The 20,026-nt window shown below is 38.4% G+C and overlaps 2 protein-coding genes across 2 annotated transcripts in view; one reads left to right on the top strand and one right to left on the bottom strand.

Moving 5' to 3' along the window:
- Positions 1-1,554: 1,554 nt before the first annotated feature.
- On the bottom strand, positions 1,555-8,595 carry rps3a (ribosomal protein S3A). Its single transcript, XM_079813653.1, has 6 exons — positions 8,517-8,595; positions 7,900-8,003; positions 6,224-6,411; positions 2,699-2,907; positions 2,085-2,194; positions 1,555-1,725 (listed from the first exon to the last, which is right to left on the bottom strand). Exons 1-6 carry the CDS (start codon positions 8,576-8,578, stop codon positions 1,595-1,597), a joined length of 804 nt encoding a protein of 267 aa, XP_079669779.1. The 5' UTR covers positions 8,579-8,595; the 3' UTR covers positions 1,555-1,594.
- Positions 8,596-10,505: 1,910 nt separating this feature from the next.
- Positions 10,506-20,026, top strand: part of lrba (LPS-responsive vesicle trafficking, beach and anchor containing) — a 271,239-nt gene continuing 261,718 nt past the window's right edge. Inside the window, exon 1 of the mRNA XM_079813173.1 lies at positions 10,506-11,281. Coding sequence (XP_079669299.1) covers positions 11,150-11,281 — 132 coding nt within the window. The 5' untranslated portion in view covers positions 10,506-11,149. The remainder of the gene's footprint in view (positions 11,282-20,026) is intronic.

The raw sequence follows: 20,026 nt of genomic DNA, 5'->3' as shown, positions 1-20,026 counted from the left end.
AGCAACTGCCATGTGATTGGTTGATTAGATAATTGCATTAATGAGAACAGGTGTTCCTAATAATCCTTTAGGTGAGTGTATAAAACACAGCTTAAGTCATATCTTAAGGTTTTCTTTCAATTTAAAACATTAAACAATATGTGTAAACAAAAAATATAGGCCTAAAGCATTAAACAATATGTGTAACAAAAAATATAGGCCTAAATAACAAAAGCATTATAAGCTCAAGCAACGGAAAAAACGCTAATAAGGCGCCAGTTATTGTGCAGAACTTACATATACACTCAAGTCAGAATATGGTTTATATTGTTTCACATTTTCATGTTGAGAAAATCAATAATATCATGCGGATGATGTTCTCGGGTGAGAAAATGTGCTCCGCTGACAGACGTTGCAGAGACACAAAGTTTCTAACAGTTATTTGTTTTCTGTTCTAAAACCCTTGATGAAACTTAAAGGAAGCATTTGTCTCGAGATCATTTTACTGTCATACTTTATCTCCTCTCACTCGGGTTACTTACAGTTGCTCTTACCGGCACTCGTGAACGCAGTGATGGACAGCTGTCTTTCTTCGTTCGCCTGTTGTTTTTCATGCGATTTCTCATTGGGGTCGTGATATAACTAGAATTCATTTTATCAAAAGTAACTCCATTTTGCAGAAGATCATTTAAAATTTTCATCTAAGCAATTCCAAACATCGTGAGTCAGTCGATGACATTGTGACCTAATACTATCAACACGCTCCACAGCGCCACCCAGTGGATTTAGTTATAACGGAGTTTGAGGGATTTTTCATGGAACCTAAAAAACATGAACCTTTTATGAGGGACCCCCTTCCTAAAATCCATCTACATATATATGCTATAAACACTAATGTCATTAGTGTTAATATATATTTTCTGTATGAAAACAATTAAACTGTTAGTGCGTTGCATTTATGTCTCACTTACCGATACTTAATGTTGGATGTATAAACCTTAAACATTTTCAATGAAAAATTATTTGTATAAGCAACTTTCACAATAAATGTGTGTAAGCACTAAGCAGCTTACATACGGCTAAGAATACTGCCTTAAAACCCCAATGAGCAAGATAAAGGGGACTATAGTGAGAAAACCTCACTAGAAAGATAAAGCAAACATACAAGAATGTTTGGTTGACTAACCATTTTTGCTTCGTCTTTTTATTCTCTGAACATTTCTGGGGACCCCTTAGAACCTTCTAGAGGTAACCAGACCCCCGTTTGAAAACCCCTGGTTTACACCTATTGCAATTTCTAGCCACTGGGGGACCATAGACAGGCTAGGGGAACTCAATGTTAAAACCTCTTAAAAAAACAAAGTTAAATTTATGCCATGGGACCTTTAACATTATTAGTTTCCTCAAAAGACTTCACTCCAACACCACCAAATGCAGCAACAGTCTTAATTCTAGCATCAAAATAGATTGATATTTCTGAATGGCTATGTAAAAGCATGACCATGATGCTCAGCAAGTTTGATGTAATCTCTACTTTAGGAAAAAAAAAAGAAAAAGATAACAGTACACAAAGGCTCAAATTTACATGTTTATTGACACCAGATGTTTTAGAGTTTTAGACAGACTCCTGGATTGGGGGCTCATATCCGTCAGCTCTCTCCACCTTGGCACCAGTGTCACCCTCTGCTGGTTTAGCAGTAGCACTGCTGGTTCCACCCTCACCGTGGAGCTCCATCAGCTTACCAACTGTACGATAAAAATAAATAAATATTCATAAATGCATTAACCCACTCATACTACAGTCACCGATGGATATTCAGTTCCCTCTACTTGTACAAAAAAAAAAATTTACATGTCCAAATTTCCTTATTCAACAGCTTGGGAATCAAAATATTATCACTATATGCGAATTTGGTCAGTTTAGGAGGGGAAGTATCATGCAATTGATAGATGAACCAACTATTGCTCTTTAAAGTGTCAATGCATAGACCCTGACCATGAAATGGTGCTACAGCATCTGGTAGAAAAACATTTAGTCAGTCATCAGCATTTATAAAAATAAATAAATAAAAAGCCATGCATGTTCATCATACAACTTCACTTACGCTCAAACTTGGGCTTTTTCAGCATCTTAACCTTCCTGACGTAGACATCATGTAGAGGGTAGATGGATTGGCAGGCCTTTTCAATGTCCTTGCCTACACTGTCAGGAATCCTGCACAACAAAAGAGAAAACTATTTATAACAGCAGCATAAGTTATAGATCACTGCAGACAAAGTTCTCAGGTTTAAACCCCCCAAAAAAGTGTTACTCCATCCTCTGCTCAATCTCAACACTCAAAAGTTATAGAAGTATCTTATACTAAAGATACTGTATTCGTAACAAGTACCATTGAGAGAAAAAAAAATAAAAATAAATTCACAACTGAAAAACTTTAAGAAATCAGTTGACGGCATAATCGCAACAGTGCTCAATCAAATATTTTAACCAGAGTAAATCATATCCCATATCATTTAATACAGGAGTATAAAACCATTCTTAAAAGGACCTTCATGCAGTTTTTCAACACAACTATTAATCTTCCATTTGTAACTAGCTGGTTCATTAGTGTTAAATAAGGGCTGCATTTGAACTACGGAGGAAGATGGGCCTCCAGGAACAGGGCCTGACAACCCTAACACTATTATGGCATAGATGAAGGAAAAACTTTATACGTACAGTTTGTTGACCACCTCCTTGAGGTCGTTGGTCTGGACCTCACGGGTCATGATTTCCATCATCTTCTTGCGGATCTGACGGACCTGCTGGTGCTGAGCGTAGGAGGTCTTTCTGATCTGGTTGGTGCGCTTCTTGGTGAAGCCCACGCAGAACAGGCGGAGAAGATAGCCATCGGTGGTCTTCACATCAACATGGGCTTCAATCATTGTCTAATGGGAAAGAACAATCCATTAGCATTTTAAAAACTTCCACACAAAAAGAAACGTGAAAATAGCATAAATTCTTCCAATTAGACAAATAAGTACTTGATCCCAAAAATATGGAAGGCGGTCTGGCGTAAGCTAGATATTTTACTTTATAACATGTTAAATATGGATATTTTTCTTACACAAACGCATCGATTCGCTTCAGACGGCCTTTACTAACACCCGGAGCCGCGTGGAGCACGTTATTCGATGGACAGGTGCATTTTTTTATGGACTTCAAAAACAGAGTAACTATTACTGCAATTATAATGCTTGGATTAGCCTGGACTTGAATATAACATTATATTAGTCTGAAAGAAGAATGTCATATACACCTAGGATGACTTGAGGGGGGAGTAAATCACGGGCTAATTTTCATTTTTGGGTGAACTATCCCTTTAAATTCCACAATACTAAAAGGGGTGTCACTAGATTTCGCACGCAAAATTTCTTCAGACGCTGCAATGGTTATGATAGGAGTAGGGCGTCTTGCTCTGCAACATCTTTTTAACATCTACTCCACTTTCCTGCAACTCGCCCTGGAGTTGTTCTAATGCTGTATGCCCTTCTATCTTATGGACCACAAAAGGATGGAGAAATAGAGAAGTCCAGGTCTCGCTCGTCCATTTAAATGGCAGTAAATAACGACCAGCATCAAGTTTTTTTAAAAAGACGCATAAGTATCACAGAATACAATATGAAATTAAAGTTTAGAACAGTTATGTGACATGTTCGTTCGTGTGACTTTGTTAGCACCACAGTTCATGCTGTCTCACCCAGAAAAGGCACAAATTGTGATAAAACAAGATTAAAAAGAGTGTGACACGAAATACAATCCATGTACCTTCTTTGTAGGTGAATATCTGTTGCGTCACTCATAAATTGTATTCACATCTGACAACTGTCATTCTGACTGCCAACAAACACATGGATCTCCAGTATGGAGATATTTAACGCCTTGACAAAAGTACACGGATAGTTTGGGATTTTCTAGGAGTTGCATTTCGTGTTTTGTTTTTGTTTTCTTGATTTCCAGCGACTTGTGTGCTTTATCTGGACGAGACGGAATGAACTGCAGACCTAACGGAGTCAAATGGCGTAGCAGTGCACTGAAGACCAACAACCAAGATCAGGATTTTCATTAAATAATTTCATATTGTATACCCCCTGAAAACACTTGGAATGTATGACATGTGTCACATGGGACCATTCTGTGAAACTTTTGTGTCTTTTTAAAAAAAGCTTGATGCTGGCCGCCATTAGGGATATCACAAGTACCGGTACCTTGGTTCCAAGTCAGTACTGAAATTATAAAAATGTGACGATACCATCATTTCTGTAGTACCGACTCCCGAGTATATTCGGTACCCGCAGCTGCGTTCAATCGCTTCCGTGTTAATCTAAGCGCAGGGCTCCAGACTTCAGCCGAATATATACTAGTGTCTATGAATATTAAACTGCAAAATACTATTTAAATATTACGCCTCCATGTTCTGCATCTGTGTGAAAGACGGGGCGCAGAGGCACGGACGGGCGCACACGCGTGACGCACACGCTCTTTATAGTCTCTGCCATGTGTCACTATATGAGGACACAAACGCATTTAACCGTCACTTCATGAGAATTTACCGTTTTACTTGATAAAACTGTCATATAATGAACAGACACTCAAAGGTCTTCACAGCAACCCGTCAAAATAAAAGCTACGTCTCTATGTAATACATCTCTACTACTAATAATAATGCCTAGATGGTGTATTATTTTTCACTTTTAAACAGCATACAGCCTTTAAATGGTTATGTATTATTTACTTATAATGATCATCATCATAAATAATAAACCTAATACATTTGTTTTAAATAGTTAAATAAATAAAATAAACATTTAGCTGTGGTACCAAAATTGGTAGAGTGCCGTAAAATTATGGTATTGGTACCGACTACTGGAATTTTGGTACAGTGACATCCCTAGCCACCTTTATCAGGGTTTTTCCTGGGTCAAAAATGGTCTTCGGTGGTGGCTGACAGACATGGTCATCCACACATACACAGTAAAAAGTACCCTACCCACGTGATCTGCGATCGCAATACTGACAATAAATTTAAAATAAATTCAAAGAAACAGTTTGTAATTTTTGCTTATCTTATTTCGATACCTTGATTTTTGTTTCTTTTGTTCCTCATTTTTACACTATTTACAAATAATTGTTTTGGTATATAACCATATCAATATTAAAAAATAGTATTAAAAAAATAACAAATAGCCTAATTTTCTGCCATATACAATTTCTTAAAATTATCAGCTAGCTAATAACTTTGTTCTGGTTTCACCTCACTCCAGTCTAAACTAAATGATTTTAGGCTATTTATTTACTACACATTGTCAACAGAAATAAGCTGAAAGACTGTGGATAATTCAAACTAATTCTTACTATCCACTCTTGCTAAATTGGGTGAGCACACTTGTGTTCTCATTTCAGATGTTCTGAGTAAATGATTAAACTGATTCGTGAGTTCAGTGTTGGACAGTTCAGTTGTTCTAACCAGTCGTTAAAATGATTCGGTTCAAAGGAGTCATTAGGTCGCGAATCGGACACCAGCAGACGCTTTGTGTGTGAATCCCGTCTGTTAGAACATCGCGAAAGATTTGTCAACACACAGAAAACACTTCATAACTGGATAGGATTTGTTTCCCGTTTATTGAAAGTATGGTTTATGTCAGCTGGTCGGTGAAGAGTTAGCGTTTTTTGAGCGCAATTCACATCCAGCGGTAGTTCAAGGACAAAAATGTCCGAATCCACCACGTGCAACATGGATTCGGTCTTCCGAACTTTTGATTAACGTGATATGTGATATATTAGAATGCTAAAACGGTGCTTATTTTGAAGACCGAGAGCGTGCGCGCGGGGTAGGGCTCTCCGCTCGTTCTCTCTTCGTGCGCGCGGGGTAGGGCTCTCCGCTCGTTCTCTCTGTCATCAGTTAACATGCGCCGATCACAAGCGCAGTAGATCTACATCACTCATAAATCACAATAACTGATCAAATAAGGCTTTGGCGGGGCAAAAATTTTTTTGGCGGCCGCCAAAAAATTTTCAATGTAGGAAAAACCCTGCTTTATATGAACAAGCTGAACTTTATTCTCCTTATGTCGTTCATTAAAGGCATACAGCCTTAGAACATCACCAGGATGAGCATTTGCATGCGTATGAATAGAACTAAATGAAATGGAAAACTAACCTAAAGCATAAAACAAGTTAAGCCCATGTGTAACTAGATTTTACCTGCCACTTCTTGACCATGGAGCACATCTTGTCACGGGTGAGGTCCATGCCATGGAAGTTGGTGAGGCAGTTCTTGCCCTGCACGTCTTCTGTGACCAGCTTGAACTTGCGGAAGGCAACCTCATCGTTCTGCAGATCAGCCAGGCTGACCTCGAACACACGTCCCTTCAGACCATCAGAGGCAATTCCTAGATTACAGAGACATGGTGTTAAATGCTGCAGTTTGTAGTGTTACGCCGAACGTGGATTTTATGGGAATATCAGGTGATCTCACAACAGTAATCATTATTTGTCATCTGGGGGCGAAACTGTCATGCATTCCTACTGCAATAAGGCACGAATTATTGATTCGTATCAAACATTTGGGACGCCAGGAAGATCGGCCCTTTCCCAGTAGGGTTAACACCTTATTAGGGCTGCAACGACGCGTTGACTACGAAAATACGTCGACGCCACATTATTTACGTTCTAGAATGGAACAGAAGATCTAGAATAATGGCAGCTTCTGCTCCCGGGCATAGTGAAAATGATCATTTATCATATAAAGCCAGACCGCGACATTCAAAAGTTTTTTTCCGCGGAATTGGGCTACTTCTACACTGTTGCCGCGGGCTGTGTCTCATGTCCGCGGGTTGAAGCGATCCCAACCATGTGATATTTAGCCCCGGGAATGAGAACTTTAGCAGGCAGCCCTGCAAAAAAAACACACATATTTAACCCCCCGAACGCGATGTTTACCAGAGAACCTCCCCCGAAACGCGATTGGGCTTGTTTTGGGCTAGTTTTGAGTAACGAATGGGTGGGTTTTGTTGTGAAAACCTGGCAACCCTGCTGCCAGTGTTCTCTCCATGGTTCTCTCGCGCAGCTGAACTGTGGCGCGTGTATTGCAACAGACGGTCACATTTTCCGGGGTTCTTCTCCGACCCCAGTACGTCTCGTGCTTTTATTTATTATGGGCTGCATATATCTCCTGTTAATGCGACCTGGTTCCGCTCTGTCCCAAACACATAATAACATGCTGTATATAGGTAGTTTGCATGATTAAAGGAACATTAAAGTTAAGATATGCCTCTAGCTTTAATCATTTAAATGTGTCTTTGAAGTTTGGGCAAAAACTTCTGGCAGCTTTAGTCGTTGTTTATGCACATCTTCAAAATAGACGACTAGTTATACTATATTAAAACTATGCTGAAAGCTCCTGTATGTGAACCTTTTGCAGATAAATACAAGTGCATTTTCGTTTACTATTGACAAATCAATAAGTAAATCATACTCAACTACTATAGTAAACAACTTTTCCTTATTAGGCCTACTCTGTATACATTTTATGATGAATAGTATCATTATATATTATGTTTAAAAAGCTTCTTGTGTTCATATATTTCATTATAAAATGGCATACTATGTACACTACCCTTCCTGAAATACAATTAATATTGTCATCATTCATTGATTTCATGTTAAAATAATATACAAATTCACTACCCTCTTTGAAATACAATAATCAGTAAAAAAGAATCATAAAATTAATCCAGAAAAATTATAGTTAGATTAGTTGACTAATCGAAAAAATAATCGTTAGATTAGTCGACAGAAAAAATAATCGTTAGTTGCAGCTCTACACCTTATACTATAATCTGAGAGAAAACAGCCATCACGGACATAAAAGCACTTACTGGTTCCCTGAGTCCTGGTGACCAAGGTCTTGCCCAGGTTGCGAATGTTGAACATGGCTGGTGCCTTGACATCATACCAATCTTTCTTGGAGAATGGATCGACACTGCAAAAGAAAACACGCGTGTAAATACTTTTCGGAGAGGTAACTTACAAGCAAGTTTTTATGGTGCAAATGATAACATCGACTTATATTTACTTTGGCTGTGGTGTCTACAACATACGAAAGTATTATATTAACTTTAAGCATTCAATACAGGTCACACCGCAAGTCTCAAGTCAGTTAAGTGTGCTGGAAAACTAGCTGGCGCTTTCGATGATTATGTTAGCCCATTATGTTAGCATTCTCAGTTTACCTTGCTCATTTTTTGCTAAAAATGAATTCTTTATGTAACTTGTATGATTAGAACATACAAAAACCTACAAATCTCTGACCTAGAGTTAATATCAGAGCACACGTAACACAGCACGGGCTACCAGTGAGCCAGTCAGGCTAACAGGACCGCTACATACAATCCTCTATATATCAACCACATCCTTTATCCACAAACATCGAATATCCTCCAGAACTACTAATAACAGTGCAACGACAAAGTCGAGAGATTCATTTGTGACTTACATCTTCTTTTTGGCACCTTTTTTGCCACCTTTGGTCAGCCTCTTATTCTTGCCGACTGCCATGTTGAACACAGGGAGTGAAAGAGGAGGAAATAAGGAAATACCGCGAGAATTAAAGAGACAGCGAGAATAGACATATCTCGCGAGAATTCTCTGGCCTCGCTGTAAAACACTCGTGCGCCATCTAGTGTTTACGCATTAATAAACTACTTTCGATATTTACATGCTTCTTTGACAGAATCAAAATATCTCTTGTTCACGTTTTCCTGTTTAATGATTCCTTATCTGCCAAACTATGATGTATACATTATTGGAAAACCGCGTATCAATAATGGGTGAAAAAGGAAGTTTAGCCATGTATGTATGCCTACTAGTGTCCATATCATTTTTATAGCCTACAATGTGAATTAGCTACGTCTTTTATAGTTACAGTGTCTTAAATCTAAATACACTTTTACAAGCAACATAGTGTCAAACAAGAGGGCCAAACTGTAGCAGTGAATATTCAGAGGGGGCTGAGGGCAAATGATGACATCAATCCCCTAATGGCAACAGGAACATTCCACTCTATTTAATCTGAGTGAACTGCTCAGATAAATTCCATTATTATTTCAAAACATTATCTTTCACACTGTTCTTTAGAAAGAGCAAAAGCTCACACTTGCCTCACTCACAATAGCTGAAATCCTGCATAATTAAAACTGACATTTTGCATCAGCATAAGGCTTTTATTTGCACTATATCTGGCTTACTTAAATAGCTAGGCTACCACAAACACTATAGACTTTTGAAAGAAGGAAAATGGCGATAAGCATAGGGACACTAAACATAAGCATTTTGCACATTAATTTCTGCAATGGATGCGTCATATAGGTTATGTTTCTGTGTGGTGTTCTTCAGGATGTCAGTATAAAGTTAAATGGCTGTGAGACAAATTGTTCTTTGTTGCTAGTCTAGACCTTTAATTCTGTGGCCCTGAGGGACTGTATATAGAGTCAACAAAGTCAATGTGCTGCTGACTCCTTGGCAATGACTCAAAGGGGCCATGAAACCACACTTTGAATATAATGACACACTGAGCACATTTATTCTTAAAGCTATAGCTAATCCTTAATATTCAAGACCTCTATATAGGATAATGTTCTATCAGAGTATAGTAAATATTAAAGTTTACATGCAACACAATGATATGCTATGTGCTACCCAGTTTATAAGTGAAAATTTGAAGAATTGTTCACATTTAATCTAAACAACCATGAGTATACCACAAATCTAAGCTCAGATTGAAATACAATGGAAGACAAAAAACCAAATTATTCTTTAAAGTTGCAGTGAAACGGAAGAACATACATCTGAATTTAAAATTTAGGGCAGGGAAACTTTTACTTTTATTTAGGCTATCGATTATTGATTGGATTTTGAGATGTGGACGTTTCACTCAAAAACGATTGTGAGCTTGCAATAAGTTGTGGACGGACGGGGTTTGAGCAGACTACATACATGGATGAATCATTCACAATAAGGTGAATATAGGGTGAATTTTCATTTCATGCTGACTTTAAAGGATAATTCACCCAATTCTGTCATTGTTTAGGCTACTCACCTTCATGTCATTCCAAACCTGTATGCATTTCTTTCTTATGCAGAACACAATACATTATATTGCATGGACATATACAAATTGAATTTAAAACTTTGAATTTATTTAGACAGATGAAGTGCATATGCTTTTGATTTTACACAATCCCCATTTAACATTACTTGGTGCAAACCACGTTTCTGATGAATATTCTAGCCTTTTATTATTCTGTCCTGCAGATGTCTCCATGTCATTCTCGCAACCGAGCACTATCGTAAACCACCACCACAACAGAGCGTCCATGTCTTCAGTATAAAGTGTCACTTTGTCCTTATAGGTTCTTTGTACCTGACACACCTGAGCCCCCCTTCTCGGCTCTCTGGGCGCACTGCGCATGCGCAGCTCTCTCTCACGCAGCTCCACTGTCATGGCGGAGACGGAGCGGAGTAGGAGCTGATTCAGGAAGAGATGGCGCTGTAAAGTGGGTTACCGCTGAAACTTCACTCCAACAGTTCCCACAGGGGCCAAGCGGATTGTATTCTCTTTGGAGGGCCCACTGAGAGCCAATGTCGGACGTTCCTTGCCTAATAGTTTGTAGTTTTTTGGTGTCTTGTTCTTATCGGTACGTCTACCTGCGCGGAATCTCTTCATCACCGCTGTTTCCTGTTTGACAAACACTCGCAAACACTTAAATGACATTATTGTTTAAATGTCTTTCCTTTATTAGGCCGGCGGACATTGGCAAGCATTGGTTTTCTTATCTAGGCTCAACACAGCGCGGTTTCGTCATTCTTTTGTCAAGTTTAATGCTGCTCTGCCGTTCTACGGTAGAATAATTCCTGTTGGTCAGGTGTAGTGACACCAACCGACGCTTCCAGCCGAGAGCGCGAGAAACTAAAGGATAAACTGGCTGTGAATGGAGACCAGGACCTGCTCTTCACAGCTGTCAACTTAACGAGAGCGAGATATTCCGTATATTTCCCCATAGGTTTAACGTTAACTCGACGGTAGGGTCAAACAGGTGTTTCACCTGTACCCCCTCACCTGACTTCGTCATGGCGAGCGCAGGTGACAGCGCCGTTGGGATCCCCATCAGAGGAATCCGCATGAAGTTCGCTGTGCTGGCGGGGCTCCTGGAGGCTGGTGAAGTCTCCAATCGGGACATTGTGGAGACGATCTTCAATCTGGTAAGCTGATTAAAGCCTTTAAATAGAGATCTAAAGACACCGTAGGTGCTCGAGACCAAATGTTTATGACTCTATCGAAGCTTTTAGGTTGCAGTTATACAATAGAAAGTGGAGTGGTGTGGTTAAAAGTCTGCTGCTTGGCTTGAATCCCAGTAAGTCTGATGTATGTGGTGCTCCCATTGTGTCCTTGATCAAGACACTAACGTCAGGTTACACCAAGGGGACTGAATAACCTGTAATAAGTGACATGCAAGTCAACGTGGATAGAAGCACCTACCATGTAAATAGATTGAATGCAAAGTGAGGTTTGGAGAGACTGTACACTCTCAGAAAAACTCTAAAGACTATCATATTTAATACATGAATTTCTAAGGCCTCTAAATGATCAATATGATAAAATCTCTTTGCTGAAAAATGTTGTACGCAATCTTCTATGCCTTCTGATTAATAGTTCATGCTTTTATAGCAAGTAAAAGACCTTGGAGCATATCATTTTAAAAATGCATCTTCAGGTTGTAGTACAGATCTTTTTGTTGTGAAACCTTTACTGATTTGTGAAAAAAATAACTTTCGTATTGTTATTAATATGTCAAGATGAACGATTACTGGACTGAAACAATTCATGGGCCATGTGAGCCTTATATCAATTATGACACAAAATAAAACGCATGCAAACTTTTTTACGTTTTCTTTTATATTTTGTCTAAAATTCGATAAACTGTTCCATTTCAAAAAAGTTATTTTTCTGCCTATTATTTTCAGATGTCAGGCTTTACAAGGTTAAAGGAACATCTTTGATCCTTATATATTTATACCTTTGTACCTTATATATTTGAAAACGTTTAATAATAGGCTCCGCCTTCTGTTTGTGGTGATTTCTTTAAAGGTTGGTCAACCTGTTTATATACACACTGCCTCTTTTAGGTTGTTTCTCCCTGTTCCTGTCATTGCAGACAGTCCTTATGTGAAGCTATTATCCATTAATCCAGGAACCTGGTTTGATATTTCAGCAGTGACCTAATGTTCAACCTCCTTGAAATTATGTCAGTGCTCTGTCAGCTTTAAACTTGTCTTACAGTTTTCCATAGATTATGTGTGATACAAAAGCAGCCAGAGTTCCCATATCACTTCAGCACAGCTCCATGATGTAATAACAGTGCATTTCCCTTGACCAGCCCCAAACACGAGGAAGTCAGTTAGCACTTTCTGGAAATGGCACACTTTTTTTCCCCTCCTCCCACGTCCATAAGCGAGTTGAAAGCCCCTGTTATACATTAGCTGAGTTTCAAGCGTGAGTGAAGGCCTATAAGTGACCCACATGGTAGCTGAATCAGATTGGGGGCGATTTTGTTTGCAGGTCCTGTAGTGTTGTGAAATGACATTGAAGAATGAATGAATGAGTGCAATAAGGAAGTAAGAAACGTGCTGCAACAGTGCGCTCTACTATGATGCAATGCTGCTGAGAGACACAAGACACGCTGGACATCATAGGTAGGTGTAGCCTACGTGCAGCCAGTTATGTTGCTCTAACCTTGCCTTTAAAATACAGGGCTTTATTATAATTGATTGCAGTGCGTGCCCTTAAAGGGATAGTTCACCTATAGTTCACAATTGAAAATTCTTTCATCATTTACTTACCCCTATGTTGTTTCAAATCTGTATGAATTTTGATGTTTAGCAGCATGTATGAACTGCTCTCAGTCATATGGTGAAAGTGGAAGGGGGGCGAGAGGCTGTCAGGCCCAAAAAATAACACCAAAAGCACCATAAAACCATCATAAATATCTTTTAAAGCCATAACTTGTATTTAAGATATGAAATTTAAATATTGAATGACACTTTAAAGGGTTAATATCATGAGGAATCAAATAGACTTAGGCTCAAAATTTCATGACATCTTGAACAGAACATTTATTGAAACAAAATTACAAAAGTGCCCCGTTAATAACTTCTGCAGCTTTGTGACATTACAGTTGCATAGGGATGAATTCAACTGCACATGACTCCTCATGTTTACACACTGAAGTTTATTTTGAACTAGGTCTGATCATTTCACACGGATCTTAACAGTTTAAAGGCACATTTCAGTTATAAATCTGTCACAATGTTGTGGCTGTTTATAAAGGATGTGGGAGTAAAAAAATATATTTGACATGACAGCAAACTGGTGTGAGAGCACCATAGGACATCACTCAGCACTGTTGCTCATTTCACATGCAAAGGGGAGGTTTTTCAAAGCTGCAGCAACACAAAATGGACCATTTAATTCTAAAACTTAGTGAGAGGGTGCTCAAAATATGGTGCAAAGAAATATGATATGATCTAGGGCTGAGCAAAAAAATAGATTTTTCGATTAATCGTTTTTTAAAATGTGGTCGATTCAAAATCGATTCTCAAAGGCCACAGATCGACCCCACCCCCCATTTTTATTTCCGCAAACATTGAACATAAGATTAACGTAAATCGAATTAGTAGTCTTCTCCGCTAGATGTCACCCTCTTATTGGCATTGCGCGATGTTACAAAGGAACGAGAAGCGTGCGGCCTGTCATTTATTCTTTCACTGGTTAAATGGCGACTCCCGGTGCGTTGACGTTTGTAATGCGGAGTTGACATGCTACAAATCTGCAGAACCATTCCTAAAAATAGATCACACACATGCGAATGCTTGCCTTGCAGATGATCAACTTGAGCGTTCACTTAAGCACATGCGTTAGCCATTATAGACATATTCAAATCAACTGAGTCAATAGACAGCGCAGGACCAATAATTCAAACCTAATTGCTTCTGTTATAAACAGATTTCCTCAAATAAAAGTTAGTCCACATGAGTCAGCACATTAAGATATTGTTCCTTACCACGGCAACTAACTTGTGTCCAGGTATGAACGCGCTTCTCGTGTATGAAAAGTAAAGAGCGTTGACGGCGCGCGTGCACAGAGGGAGCCCCGGACGCCGCCCCGCAAAGAAAGCACCCGTTCCCGGTTACGGCCTCAATCCTTGAAAGGCCTCGTCAGGCACTACGATCGACCCAAATTACAGACGTTTTCGCCGGCGCCTTTCCGAGATATAGCCGGTTAAAGTTTCAACTGGTCTCGTTCGACCCCCCCCCCCCCCCCTTTATGTTTTAGAATAAATATATCAAAATAACCATAAAAACAAAATTGTATAAAATGCTTCACATGTACATTTTTTAGAATAAAGTTGCATCAAAATTGTATTGTATTTAACATAATTGTATGCATTTGAAATTTAGAGATGGGTTCTGTTTTAATGTACCCAAGTGTACCTAAAATAAAGAGAGTTTAATATTCAATTTTGTGGCTCTTAATTTTGTTTTAATTACCCACTTGTAAACTTGTTCACTGTTCTTTTTTATAAACATAGTATTTGTATTAAATCTATATTCATTGAGTTGAACCGAGAATCGAAATCAAATTGATTTAAGAGCTTGCGAATCGAAATCGAATCGGAACATCTGAATCGATACCCAGCCCTAATATGATCTGTTTAACCTATTACATGATAATCTGCTGTGCCAAACAAAACTAGATCTTTGATTCATCTCCATTTTTTAAAAGTGTGTATTGGAGCATGAAAGCAAAATAGTAGGTTGTTGTGCCAGCTTAGTTTGATTTGCTGTTTCAGATGTCCAGCATGTAGAAGCACTGTGAAATACAGCATTGCTTACAACTCAGTGATAGATGCGTCTTGTTGTCAGAGTGCCCTCATTTAGTGTTAGTCGCCATGAAGAATTTCAGGGATTAAGAGGGGTTTTAGAACAAGAAGGACAGCGTGTAAAAGAATTGAGTGCTGAATCTGATTGACTAAATCATTCATGAGTGCAATAAACGACTATAAATAAACTCACTCTGTCCTCAACTGTAGTGTAAGGGAGTAGTATGTCTACAGCATAAATGAGTAGTGCACAGGAACTAACACAGAGTTGTGGCCATTTTATCATCTATTAAAACAGTGTCACTTCAAACCATCTTTTTGATCTCTATCTGTCTAACTTGCTTTCTCTGTTCATTTGCTGTTGGTTGAGTCTCAGACTCAGATCAGAGATCACTGCCTGAATAATCTCCTTCAACAGAAAAAAAGAGTACAAAGCAGAGAGAGCAGCGCTCTTGTTGACAATGTCATTTGTAAATCTGCAGGTTTATTAAAATATAGACGTGTCTTTGCCTCATTAAAACCCACTTATTCTTGTTCAAACACACTTGAAACCGTATCATCTCTCCATCAGTCTCTGGGGACAGCGGTGGTTTGGTCACACAGCACCTGGGTTAGCCCGAGGTGAGGGCTGAACAAATAAGCATGGGACCTGTATTTGTTACTATGGAAACCATGAGAGCAGGTGACCAGCCTGCTCTCACCTGTCTGTACAGGTCCTGACTTATAGGAAGTGATTCCCAATTCTGGTTTATTTATTTTTACTGTATTATCAGAGTATTACTAGCTTCTGTTTTAGAGAGCTCACAGGTGCCATTAAGTTCTACTGGTTCTGATGGTGGCATCAGCACCTGATTTGGTTGCACTGCACACGTAATATTAAAATATTACATGTTTTGTCTGTTAGAAATACACATTTAACAGAAGCTAAAGTTGACAGTTGCTTGTGCTTGAGTTAGGATGCAGATATAAATGTATTTCATTAACAAAAATGGTAACATCTGTAAAAATTATTTCAACCTGATTTTAAAAAGTACAATTTTAATATTCTGACTGTGTAATACATTTGTAGATCACGATAACCACAGGCACCTCATTACCATGGGAAAAAAGTAACTATATGGTTTCTGTGGTATTTGTTATGATAAACAGTATAGCCTAAATATATTTAGTATAAATACAAATGCACAGAAATAGCTGTGCATAACAAAAATACTGTAATTATATCCCATGTCTACATTAATAATTTATACAATTCTATATGATTATCACACATTTCTGCCTCAATACCATGGTTACAGTTAGTGTTAATACAGTAAATCCATGGTAAATGTTGGTGATTTATGGATTGAAAAGCCTTCTTGCTGGATAGTTGTGGCACAATGTTTCTCCTTTTTTCCCCACATCAGTATGGTTGAAAAAGTCAGCTCTGTTTCATCTGTCTTTAAATCACTGAGACATTTGTGGTTTGTATTGGAGAACGCTGTGCCGAACACAAATACTTCTCACAGCGCTGTTTAGTGGTTGCGTGATCGAGACGGTCAGCGAGTAAACATATTTGCTTCACTGCCTTTTGGGCCAAGCTGATGATAAATAGTCTGTGTATATAAATAAATAACCCTCCACAGTAACACTGAAGCTTGAGTCACTATTGGCTAGTAAATGTTTTATTTTACTCGCCAGACTTTTTACATGGAATGCAAGAAAAATGCAAATGAGAAAAAAATCTACATAAATATAATATAAGATATTAATATAAAATAAACACTATTAAAGACAAGTAAACAGTCTCTAATAAAATAAGAACAACTAATCAAACTACAAGCAATAGCACAAATAAGCACAACAGAACAAAGATGCAAATTAAATAAACAGGCAGTTTCAGGTTTTACAGGTATATCTAACAGTAGTTAGATACAGATAAGGTATTAGGTACAGAAATCGAATAAAGTAGCCTAATCAAATGTAAAATAACACTACATAATCTACACGTGACACGTATTAGAGATTATATTTATAGTAATTTAAAATAAAGTAACGTAATTAAATTATCAATCACATCGACTCATTTTACAATCCTATAGCCCTTTATTTAGATTAAAACCCCTTCTCATTAATTTGGTGAGAAACATGTTGTTTTGAGCAGCATTTGCACACCCTGTAATGCTGTTGGCTTGTCTGGCTATCAGCAGACCAAGCTCAATCTTTTAAGATTGAACATTACTCTGGGGAGTCTGCTCTGTATGTTCTACTGCTCAAGAGGCGTGATCAATGGGCATAGTTCAAATTACTACGAAATCGGATAGTCCGTCAACTAGGGCTGCACGATTTGGGGAAAATATCTAATTGCGATTATTCTGGTTAAAATTGCAATTTAAATTGTGATCATTATTTTTTATTTTTTACAAATGAAAAGTGTGTATATAACAACATTTTGTCTATATATTAAGCTTACTGAGTTTTCTTTGTTGTGCTTTTCTCGTTTTGCTATGTGCATTGTGGTAAATATCAATTATTTTGTGCTAGCCATGAGAGGGAGCAATTCAGCTCTACTCCACATTCATTTGTTGGTATATAATATGACAGATAGAAATTAGACTGCACAGAAATGGAAACTAAACTACAGGTAGCCCTAATACACATTAAATGTAGTCACGCTATGCTGGTGTTGTTAACATTAACAATTTGAAAACGTAAGTATAATTTGCACGGTTTGACGTGAGATTTAATCATTGTGATTTACTGCAATGCTTTTTTTCCCCTTAGTTGGTCAGAACAAAAGTGGATGTTATCTACTTACTTGTTCAGATGACATTTTCCGGTGAAAATGATTATGTTGGTCATACTTTCAAAAAGTATAATCTGTGATTCTGAATGACAGTATACACACCGGCGCGGTGACTGACAGCCGCACATTCTCCTCAAAACATTGGATTCCTCCGCGCTGTGCCGTACCGAGGCACAAATAACGTAAAGTTGATAATTCCGCGAATAACTGCAATTGCAGATTTCGAACAGAGATGGCGACAAAGAGGAAAAACTGCAGCTTTAAAGTCTATGTCTTTAATACGAAATATACATCCACTGTGGGGATTAAAACTCCTGTACATTGAAGAAAAATACACTCTAAAAAATGCTGGGTTAAAAACAACCACAGTTGGGTTGAAAATGGACTAACCCAGCGATTGGGTTAAAACGACCCAATTGCTGGGTTAAAACAACCCATTCACTGGGTTAAAACAACCCATTTTTTTACCCAGCATTTTTAAGAGTGTACATGGATTGTCATATACATTTATTTAGAATTATTATTTTTCTTATTTTCTACCCAAAAGTCTCATTCATACTGGAAGGCAGAGGGCGCCCTTGAGCAGAAACTCCACATTTTCCTCAGAAAAGTAATGGTTTTCAGGAAATCCCTATGGGAAATCCCTAATGTGAAGCTCTCTCTGTAGGCTGAATGAAGAAAAATTCAGATAATACTTCTGCGACAAGATATGGTGTATTTGAGTTCTTCAAGCCTTCTCTGGTATTTTCATAATAATAAAGTTTGCAGTGCTGATTGACATTCTGTGATAAGAAGGCACATCAGCTTTACTGACAATATGAAGTGAGTTAAAACCGGTAATTAAACGTTGTATTTTGTTGGACAACAGGTTTATGAAGGCTTCACATTACTAGTTTGTGAAGATGTTTGACGCATGTTGTTTTTTCAAACGCACATTATAACAATTCTCAATATAATATTGAACCGTTCGGTATGGCCTTCATGGTTCAATATGCGCCTGTGAATTGCGTTTTTTCGGTTTTGCATTTAATTAAGTATTTTTCTACAAATTCTATCATTTGCCTCCATCCCAATATACTGAACAAGGCGACATACATTCACATCACACGTAAGTGGTAGAGTTATACTCACGGAACACTATAGTAATTCACAATCACGAAAGTTCATTATTTGCATGCGTTTTAAAGCCTTGCCGGCGTGTGCGCGGTTTAAACATGCGCTTTTCCGAGCGCGCGCACTAAACGCCTGTCAAACATGTGATTACTGGACTAAGTCGTCTTACTGCGCTAATACTGTCAAATACACACAAGATTTACATAAACAAAGTCGGTTATGTCTAAAGTGAAAGCAGAGCCCGTCTACGGAGAGCCTGCCCACTCCCTATTAAGCCCTGTTGTACAGAATTTTGGTTGTAGTACCACCAGAGTTCCACTGGGGGCGATCGCCATGAGTGCAAAATGAATGGAAGTCAATGGGGCTTGACGGCTAAATTTGTCTCTTTCACCCGATTGCCGTTGAGAAATCTCAGAAATGATTGTAGATTTTGCAAGTTCAACATGGGTTTTAGGTCGAAAGTTGAATGAACGAGTACTTATGTCCTTTTGATTTCTTACAGGTTGAGTTGTTGTTGTCCATAACACGCTAGCATTCTGCTAATGAACGCTGATTGGTCAGTGAAGGACTGATTACGACCAGAGATCCCGCTTGATGGCATCGTGTCATCTGAAGCGGGACCAGAAACAAACAAAACAAAAACTCTTCTAGCACGTGTATTTACCTGTGTCAGCTGTGTTGTCGATGCCTCGAGAGAAAAGAAAGTGCAGAGCGCGAAAGCACCAGAGCGACTGAAGGATTGCCGTTAAGCAGTATCTCTGGTCGTACATGTGTATGACGTCATTGACACTTTAAAAGACTTTTTAAAGCAAATAAGTGACTCTAAAAAATCTAACACCCAGCAATGTGTAATTTATTTGCATTTCCTTTCGAATACAACATTCAAATTACTAGATAAAAAATTATATCCTGAGAAAAGTGGATTTTTATTGGTATAGCGCCATAGACATCCATTCATTCTGCACTCGTCCTGTGAGCGCCCTCATATGGAATCAGAGAGGAACTGCAACCAGTTCAGAAGCCGGAAGTTCAGTGAGAGTGAAACTTCTCGCCATATTAGACATTCTCTGGTGAAAGTAAAATCGGCGAGGCACGCAGGTCTTACATTGACAGCAGGCAGACTAGTGAACACGCTGTCCTTAAAGGGACAGTTCACCTCTAAAATAATGT

The sequence above is a fragment of the Gobio gobio genome (genome assembly GCF_949357685.1).
Source record: "Gobio gobio genome assembly, chromosome: 3".
Taxonomy (NCBI): domain Eukaryota; kingdom Metazoa; phylum Chordata; class Actinopteri; order Cypriniformes; family Gobionidae; genus Gobio; species Gobio gobio.
Note: the sequence above shows the minus strand (reverse complement) of the source record. Positions and strands in the feature narration are given on the sequence as shown.

What these genes read in the sequence shown, in the direction of transcription:
- rps3a (XM_079813653.1), bottom strand. Translation starts at nt 8,578, where the DNA reads ATGGCAGTCGGCAAGAATAAGAGGCTGACCAAAGGTGGCAAAAAAGGT. An exon ending in AAAGGTGCCAAAAAGAAGAT is followed by an intron (nt 8,004 to 8,516) that starts GTAAGTCACAAA and finishes TTTCTTTTGCAG; the next exon opens with TGTCGATCCATTCTCCAAGA. An exon ending in AAGGAGGTGGTCAACAAACT is followed by an intron (nt 2,195 to 2,698) that starts GTACGTATAAAG and finishes TTTGTTGTGCAG; the next exon opens with GATTCCTGACAGTGTAGGCA.